Source organism: Rhinopithecus bieti, unplaced genomic scaffold, assembly GCF_001698545.2.
Source record: "Rhinopithecus bieti isolate Rb0 unplaced genomic scaffold, ASM169854v2 scaffold_5341, whole genome shotgun sequence".
NCBI lineage: Eukaryota > Metazoa > Chordata > Mammalia > Primates > Cercopithecidae > Rhinopithecus > Rhinopithecus bieti.
This window is the reverse complement of record NW_016804835.1, coordinates 245,588-255,244: the sequence shown is the minus strand read 5'-3', so window position 1 is coordinate 255,244 and position 9,657 is coordinate 245,588. Positions and strand designations below refer to the sequence as shown.

The 9,657-nt window shown below is 39.1% G+C and overlaps 1 protein-coding gene across 4 annotated transcripts in view; it reads left to right on the top strand.

Moving 5' to 3' along the window:
• Positions 1 to 9,657, top strand: part of RASGRP3 (RAS guanyl releasing protein 3) — a 131,505-nt gene that overhangs the window by 75,317 nt on the left and 46,531 nt on the right. For all 4 annotated transcript variants that reach the window (XM_017870617.1, XM_017870620.1, XM_017870618.1 and 1 more), the window contains 3 exons: positions 2,391 to 2,523; positions 5,674 to 5,870; positions 7,199 to 7,301. In XM_017870617.1, the coding sequence (XP_017726106.1) occupies positions 5,801 to 5,870; positions 7,199 to 7,301 (173 nt within the window). In that variant the 5' untranslated portion in view covers positions 2,391 to 2,523; positions 5,674 to 5,800. The remainder of the gene's footprint in view (positions 1 to 2,390; positions 2,524 to 5,673; positions 5,871 to 7,198; positions 7,302 to 9,657) is intronic.

The window sequence follows — 9,657 nt, the reverse complement described above, 5'->3', positions numbered from 1 at the left end:
TTTTTTTTTGCGACGGAGTCTTGGTCTGACGCCCAGGCTGGAGCGCAGCGGCCGGCTCTCCGCTCACTGCAAGCTCCGGCTCCCGGGTTCACGCCATTCTCCTGTCTCAGCCTCCCGAGTAGCTGGGACTACAGGCGCCCGCCTCGTCGCCCGGCTAGTTTTTTGTATTTTTTAGTAGAGACGGGGTTTCACCGTATTAGCCAGGATGGTCTCGATCTCCTGACCTCATGATCCGCCCGTCTCGGCCTCCCAAAGTGCTGGGATTACAGGCTTGAGCCACCGCGCCCGGCCTCGATTTCTCATAATTGTCATCTTCTTTACCAAGCTAAAACTCCTCAGTCTTCTAGACTAAATTAGTGCCCCTCCCTACCTGCTCTGTGCTCCATAGGATATTTTATTGTAATTCTTCCTTTCAGTCTTTGCTAGACTATACAGGCAAGGATTGTGTCTGTCTTGCTTATCCATTTATCCTTCCCTTCCCCAACACCAGCCCCTTCCACCAGCCACTCTAGTGTTCTGTTCAGTGTCTGGTGTCTAGTAGATCCTCGGTAAGTATTTATCAAAAAAATTAATTATCTTTCAGAGTTTTTACTGTCATTTCATTTACTAAACTCAATCTCAATTCTCCTGTGGAGTATCAGGTAATATAATCACAGAACTTTAAAAAAAACTCATGTGTCTGTGGTGATAAAGAGAAATTAAGTTTGTATATTTCCAGAACAATGAATGCTGACATCTTTGGCATTAATCTTTAAGACTTCAAAGTTTGTAACAATTACCACTTGTTTTTTAGTCATTTAGAAAAATCTCTTTGTCTCCATACGGAGGTCATATAAATATAAAGATATTTATGTAGTCATTTATGCATAAAGATAATAACTGCCATTAGCAGGGAAGGATCTTCAAGAAATTCTTTTATCTTGGAATAGAGATAATATGATAGACAAGACAATCGTTGAAAGTTCTAATATGGCCAACATCATTTCAAAACGATTTGTTATACACTTATTAGTTACAATATTTCACCTTATAAATCCTACAATTCTAGAGCCAGGAGAAAGCTTCCCTGTCATTTTGGCATACTTCCTAGACACCGTCTGGGAATTTAGTCTACAACATCTCTGACAGTCATGACCTAACTTTGACTTCAGAACCTTTGGGAATTGGAGTCCCTTGCTGGTGACTAATAGGTGCTCCAGTGTCACTGTACTTTTTCTTAGAATATCTTTTCTCTTCTCTAAATGAACATCTCTCTCCCTGCCGCTTCTGCAAATTGGTCCGCTACTTCAGGCCTCAACTTAAAAGACTTTTAATATGGGACGGGAAGAAGTAGTGTGAGCTTCACACTGAGCACTCAGCGTTCTGTAGGCTCCATGATGGATTCACTTTACGTGACCTCACTAACTCCTTCAACAGTCTAATAAAGTACGCAGCATTATGGCATTTTACTCAGAGATAAGTCAGACTTTCCCCATTTGGTTACCTAATGTTGAAACCCAATTTTTTTTAATGGAGAGGTTCTGAGTCAGCCTGGTATGCTCATTTTTATCTGTTAATGATCAGTTTCGTGGAATTGGCTTCCTTTTATTATTTCTAAAATTGGGAGCACAGTTCTTACTGTCCTAGGCAACCTCAAAAGGATGTTTTTTGACAACAGAGGCTTCACAGGTCATGTTAATGAACGTCCTTTTGCTATAGGAACATATCATAGCCTTTGAAATCACACCCAACAAAACTCTATTGCCCTTTAAAAATAACACTTTTCTTTTAGAAATAATTCAAACCCTGGGAGAAATTTGGCTTATTGTGTCCCTTTCAGACTTGGGAGAAAATGTCTATGCTGGAGAGCAATAATTTTCATCGCAGTCGGAGAGCACCTATCAACACTACGGCAAGTCCTAAACAAACAGCAAGTCCTTAAGTCCCCATTGGGAGACTAAACAACCTGCTCTAAAATAACATTGACATTCGTGTTGAGACTATCAGTAATGATTTAGGGTCAGAGTTTAGTGATCACGACCACAGACTGTTTTAAGGATTTACTAACATTTCAAAGTCAGTGTTTGGAAATTCTTAATGAGTAATCCACTGATATAAGTATATTTGCATGAAATAGTAGTGTATACTATGTGTGTAGAACTTGGCTTTGTCCCATATGTGGGTTTTTAATAGGCTGCGAAAAGCTTACTTGATTAAAAAAAAAAATTGTGTTACCAAGTAACTATTTTGAATATTTGCCCTTGTTAATTGATGTTGTGGGTGAAGTTTAGACAAAATCTCAAATACCACCTGTAACTCAAAGTTTTTGAAAATGCTTTAACACAATGTGGATTCTTTGGGGTTATCATGATCTAATTCTGTTTGGGGGCTTCTTTCTGTTCTTTTGTCAGGTTCTCCAAAGTACTTATCACTCAGGTTGAATAAACCAGTTCTACAGACTGCGTCTTCCATGCATTTCCCAATGGTGCTAACTGCCCTTAAAATTATTTCAGATTTGGAACTCTATCTGTATGGAAACAACAGGTAAGTATTTCTTTAAATTGTCATAAATTATGTAAGAATTCTCATTAAAAAATAAACATGCCTAGAGAAACTAAAACAAACATGCTATGATGTTAATAGGAGTTATCTTTGGATGATGAGATTAAGGATAACTTTTTCCTTAATGTCCTCTTTTAAATGATAAGTGTATATTGCTTTTGTAATAAAGAAGCCTTGTTTTGAAAAAGGCAGTTGTAGACACAATAATGTCCACACATAGGAAATGAGACCTCAGGTAAATGTGCAGGTGACAGAAGGCGGAGCAGAGACTCAGACACATCTATTGATTGCAGAAACAGATTGTAACCTGATAGCCCGGCCTACCTGGCCCATGATGTGCCAGTTTCTTTGCAGATCAGAAATATAACCCTAAACATGGTGATGAGTCTTTGGTTCCAGGTTATCTCTAACCCCTTATGGGGACGTCAACACCTTCCCCAAACAGCTCAGTTGAATAATTTTGGTTTCGAATTGAGAAACCAGTTTAGTCTAGGCCTATTTGTTCTAAGTAATATGTCTACTGTTCAGTGAGTAACAGGATAAAAAAAAAAAGTCTGTATACACCTGAAGGTAATCAAACTTGTTAATTATTCAATCTTGACTTTTAAGGGTACTGATAGAGTTGACATTAGAGGAATCAGAGAAGTTCTGCCCCAGAATGTCTTGGAAAAGGCAAGTTCTCATGATTAATATAGGCGATTATATTAAGTTTAGAAAACTGGCAGAAATTTTTGTTCCAGTGATGTTTACTTAAAGCTGATTTAGTAAACAAACTTTAAAAGTCTCTTAAAATATATGGTATCTATACACACTCACATAAATATACTCATATTCAAAGACAAACCTGTGACAAGTTTCATGATATTTATTTCCTCATCCATTAATCCACTCGTTCATTAATGTAGTGAATAATTTTTGAGTATCTTTTATGTGAGAAGCAAAACCTTAGGCGTTAAGGAGTATACCAGAGAACAAACACAAAAATCTCTACAATCTTGGAGCTTATGTTTATGGCACTATAGAGATTTAAAAACAAATAAACAAGTAAAATATATAGTTTGTCAGATAGTGTTAAGTGTTATGAAGAAAAATAAATCCAGGAAGGGCGGTAGGACATGCCAAGTGAGAGGTGGGTGAGAGCTGAGAGGTGCATTGTTTTAAATAGGGCAGGAAAGGCCTTACCGGTAAGGTAACTTTGTTGAAAGATATAAAAGAGTTAGTTCCAGATGACTTTAATAATCTGCTTTCACAAATCATTTGAGCAGCAGAATTGGGAGAACATTTGATCCAGCGTTTCTGCTGTTTTTATTGAACACTTGAAATAACCCTTTATTTTATGTTCTAAGAATGGTACCTTCAGCACAGGAATCTGGTTCTTTCACAGAATGAATAGAGGGCAAACATTTTCCCCCAGAGTTATGTGCCTGGTGAACAGACTCATTCCAATGTCACTCCAGTGGTCTCACTGAACTAATACAACCATCATATGGACATTAGGTATTTTTTCCTATTCATTCACATGTTTGTTTTCTGAAGTTGACTATGAGCCTGTTGAAGGTAAGAATGGGACAATGATTTGTTCATCTTGGCAGCCTCAATGCCTAACCAAGTGCCTGGCATAGGCCAGGTGCTCAGTGATTGCCAGTTGAATAAATAAAGTTCGAGAGTAAAATAGACATTGACTTTCAACAGCTCATGAGATGAATCCTCAATGGCTGCATTTACCTACTAAAATATCTAAAGTGGATAAATGTCTTACATCATAACAGCCTCCCTCCTGCTCCAAGTCCTGTGGGGACCTGGCATCAAGGACCTACTCTGTAAAATCAAGTGATGATGTCTACCCAGCAGCGATGCTTTTGAGTGTAAGCAACTATAAGAGGCTATTGCCAATCATGTTTTCCACATGACAGTGCTGGCAAATGGGATAGCTGTCATCCCCACATATTCTTTCTACCTCTGTAACAGATAATCTGCTTTACATCTTCTTTCTGAGATGATGTGGAGGAGTGATACCCTTTACACTAGATTAGCAGGCAAAACTATGATGGTTTGTGATATCCATGCTTGTAGAAGTAGTAAGAAGAAAGGGAGAAAGGGAACACAGACGCTTTATTTTATAGTGGAGTCCTGATTCTAGGCCTTGATAATTGTATGGTTTTGGGTAAGTTGCTAAATCACTGTGAATCCCATCAACTCATCTGTTAACTGGGAATAATAATTACTACCTCACAGCACTGTTGTGAAGGTCGAGTTCGACAATATATGCAAAACATTTGGAATGGCGCATAGCACATAATGTGGGTGTTCAGTAAATTAACAGTAGTATTTTTACCACTGCAAGGAATAATCTTACTCTCAGGCAAGTAGAATTTTTTATAGTTGTTGAATATTTATGAATCACTGAGGATAATGTTTATAAATATATTTGCATCTAAATTTTTTTTCTTACATATTCTTTTATTAATACTAAACCAAGTAACATTTATAATATTCTTGAATATCTTATCACTTAAGAAGATGAGGAAAGGTGGCTGGGTGCAGTGGCTCACACCTGTAGTCCTAGCGCTTTGAAAGACTGAGGTAGGTAGATCACTTGAGGTCAGGAGTTCAAGACCAGCCTGGGAAACATGGCAAAACCCCATCTCTACAAAAAAAAAAAAAAAAAAGCCAGGAGTGGTGATGTGTGCCTGTAGTCCCAGCTACTAGGGGGTCGAAAGTGGGAGAATTGCTTGAACCCGGGAGGTCAAGGCTGCAGTGAACCGAGATCGTACTACTGCACTCCTGCACTCCAGCCTGGGTGACAAAGTGAGGCTTTGTCTCAAAACAAAAAAAAAGATATGAGGAAAGTATAAAACATTGCATTAAAAAATTTCAGTTGTGAAGTGGAATGGTATATAACAGGGAACATTTCCATGGTCTCCAAGCACCATCCATCCCCAGGAACAGCTTAGTAGGTATTTTTGGCATCATAAAGGTTGATGTAATCTCAGTCACTGATACTTTTCTTGTAGAAAGATACTGTCTATGGAAGTCATTATCTTTTCAGGTCAGAAAGTGATGCTCTAATGGGGTTCTGAACTCTAGTCTAATAACTTTCTCTTGTTTTTTTAAATTTTTAATTTTTTTTAGAGTTTTCTTGAAGTACAACTAAGGACAGGTCACCACTAGGCACTAACGTCACTGACTTGCATGATTATGGAGATGGTCTATCTGATGCTGAAAATGTCTCTGGTTTTTTGACAACGGCTAAATAACCATGGGATCAAGTGGCCTTGGGAAAGCAGCAACATTAGATGAACTGCTGCACACTTGCATTGAGATGTTTGGTACGAGCCTTTTCTCCTTTCATCTCTTTTGGATCTCTTGATGCTCTCACTTTCCTCTATTCCTCTATTCAGAGGCAAGTTGCTTGTGGAACAGAGTTCAGTCTCTGTACCTTGGTATTTAAGGCCTTTTGGATGGACCCCAGTCTGTCTCTCCAGCTTCACTGCCCTCCACATTTCTTTCAGTTTACTGCCCACAGCTCATACCCCAGTCACACTGTCCACTTAATGTTTCTGGAACATTCCCTGTGCCTTTCTACCACCATCCACTGGTCATATTCCCTTCATTGAAATTCTGCTTCAGGGCCTTCTCAGATGTTCATAGTACCATTCCTAGTTTCCTTGGTCAGGAACGCTGCTTGCCTTTTCCCCCATCTCACATCCCATTGTAATTCCTTATAGCACATAGCAAATGCCTCTATAATTGTTTCTTGGTCTTTTGACTCAGACGAATGTGAATAGCACAATTTACTGCATTCTACATTCAAACACATCATATCTGCTACTAGATTATACACTTTACAGCTGTATGCTCCTTGTGTTGTTGTTTTCGTATCCACCACGGCATATTGGGTTATCCCTTGCACAAAGAAAGTCAACCCACATGGGAGTAGTTATTTATTAAATTGATTACTATAGAAACCAGAGTTAAACCAGAGCAGAGTTGCCAGATAAAATACAGGATGACCAGTTACATTTGAATTTCTGACAAACATTTTTAGTGTAAGTATGACCTAAATAATGCCAGGGACATACTTACAATAAAGAAATTAATCTTGTTTCTCTTAAATTCAAATTTAACTGATTGTTCTGAATTTTATTTATGAAATCTGTCAACTGTAGACCAGAGGAAGGGTAAGACCTACCCACCTTTACTTGCAAGGAAATACTAGCCAAAGTAGGAGGTAAAAGATCACTGGTCGGCCAGGCGTGGTGGCTCACGCCTGTAATCCCAGCACTTTGGGAGGCTGAGGTAGGAGGATCACAAGGTCAGGAATTCAAGACCAGCCTAACCAATATGGTGAAACTCCATGTCTACTAAAAATAGAAAAATTAGCTGGGCGTGGTGGCGGGCACCTGTAGTCCCAGCTACTTGGGAGGCTGAGGCGGGAAAATCACTTGAACCCGGGAGACAGAGGTTGCAGTGAGCCGAGACTGTGCCACTGCACTCCAGCCTGGGTGACAGAGTGAGACTCCGTCTCCAAAAAAAAAAAATTCATTTGTCTATGAAAAATTTTTGACACTATGACACTATTGCTTCTCTATTGATGTTAGAAAAAGTAAAGAGTAGCACTGTTATCTCCTCACTTCTTGTTCTATTTTTTTAACAGATGACAATGGAGAACTGAATAATAGTTACTTGCCAAGAATAGTTCTACTGATGCACCGATGGTATTTATCTTCCACTGAATTGGCAGAAAAACTTCTCTGCATATATCTTTTCAACTACTGTGTAATTTTTACAACCATAAATCAAGCTCTGTATTTAGATAGAGTGTCTATCCAAAGCCAGTAAATTAAGATGAATAAATAGTCTTCGGTTATCCAGCTGTTTTGCGAATATATGTAGATGTCTAGACGAAACACATCTGGATGATAGACCAGATAGTTGACTCTCCATCTGGATGTTTTGGCTGTACTTGAAAATAATCACTAAGATGTAAAATGAAGCAGGAACTGTGGGCTGGATGTTTCTAACTTGTCTTAAACATTTCTGTTATTAGAACAATGAGAGAATATTTAACAATGATTCAAGACCAAATTTGTTTCTTCTGGGATGGCAAAATGGTGGGCATAGAGGATGCAGCTTAATCATATGGAAATACAGCCAAAATAATATGCTCTTGCTTGGGCACAAACATCAATTTAGTTTTCACATCTTTCCTTGCTGCCAAGACACAATGAACATTCTAGCAGGCTTATTATAATTTGTTGACTGATACTAATGTTAGATTTTCTTGTGAAATGAAAGCAAAAAAATCCTGCATGGTTAGAAACACCATTCCATAATGAAGGCTTTTAGCAGTCTACCACTTCTCTACATCATGCAGTCCAGAAAAGTGGTTGAAAGCCAAATGACTGAAGATGCAGTCTCCCGTTCGTAAAGGGTTCTATTCCCTAAGAGCCAATGCTTATTATACAATATCTAATGTTGGTGCCTGCAGTCTCTGCCTTCTTCAAGCCCATGAGGCCCTGGAGATGAGTGAGAACCGCTACAGGGAGGGGGAGCCTTAGGGGGAGAGGCACCGCCTTAGAGGGAGAGGCACCATCAAGTGTTGTTAGGGCCTGCCAAGGCTTCTGGAGCCAGTGGGGTGTCCACCTGTTCAGTTCAAGCTTCCTCCACTTTCTACTTCTCTTCATCCTCCTCACAACCTCAGAGCAGAAAAGGATATTAGAGAGTCTATAAGGTCCATGGAAGTGAGCAAGATCCTAACTCCCAGTGGTCCAAGGGTCATATGCGTCCACTGTTGAAGTGTAAGGATGGAGGGCATTGGCTCAGTCTGGCCATACTCCTGGCAATCTAGACATTGTCCAGAGAATGTACCCACCAACAGTGTTCTCACCCTTAGCATGGCCACCAGTGCATGAGACACAAGTAAAAAGGGATATTTAGGCATAGTAACATTTAATATGGGAAATTTGAAGACCGCCTGTGAATCAACATTTCTATAAATTTTCCTCCCTTTGGATTCCTTGCTCATGCTATATCCACAGTGCCTGGCATATACACAAGCTCAATAAATATTTGTTTAAAAGAGTATGAATAAATATAGTTACAAGTAAATAATACAACTTGAGTATTAATATACCTGAAAATGACATTTTCAAATATTAAAGAAGAAATTAGAGTACCTATACAGTTACGCATAGCATAACGACGGGGAAATCATCATTCGATGATTTCATGATTTTGCAAGTATCATAGAGTGTGCTTATATAAACCTAGATGCTGTAGCCCTACTACACATCTAGGCTATATTACACAGCCTGTTGATCCTGGACTACAAACCTGTACTGCATGTCGCTATACTGAATTCTATAGGCAATTGTAATACAATAGTGGGTATCTGTGTATCTAAACATAGAAAAGGTGTAGTAAAAATACGGTATAAAAGATAAAAAGTGGTACACCTGTATAGGGCGCTTATCACAAATGGAGCTTGCAAGACTGGAAGCCACTCTGGGTGAATCAGTGAGTGAGTGGAGAGTGAATGTGAAGGCCTAGGACATTAATGTACAATATTGTAGACTTCATAGACACTATACACTTAGGCTACACCAAATTATAAAAATATTTTTCTTTCTTCAATAATAAATTAACTTTAACTTACTGTAACTTTTTTTTTTTTTTTTTGAGACGGAGTCTCGCTCTGCCACCCAGGCTGGAGTGCAGTGGCCGGATCTCAGCTCACTGCAAGCTCCGCCTTCCGGGTTTACACCATTCTCCTGCCTCAGCCTCCCGAGTAGCTGGGACTACAGGCGCCCGCCACCTCGCCCGGCTAGTTTTTTGTATTTTTTTTAGTAGAGACGGGGTTTCACCGTGTTAGCCAGGATGGTCTTGATCTCCTGACCTCGTGATCTGCCCGTCTCGGCCTCCCAAAGTGCTGGGATTATAGGCTTGAGCCACCGTGCCCGGCCACTGTAACTTTTATACTTTATAAACCTTTAAAAACTTTTTAATCCTTTTATAATAACACTTACCTTAAAACACAAATATATTGTACTGCTGTAAAAAATATTTTCTTTCTTAATATCTTTATTCTACAAACTTATTCTATTAAATTATTAT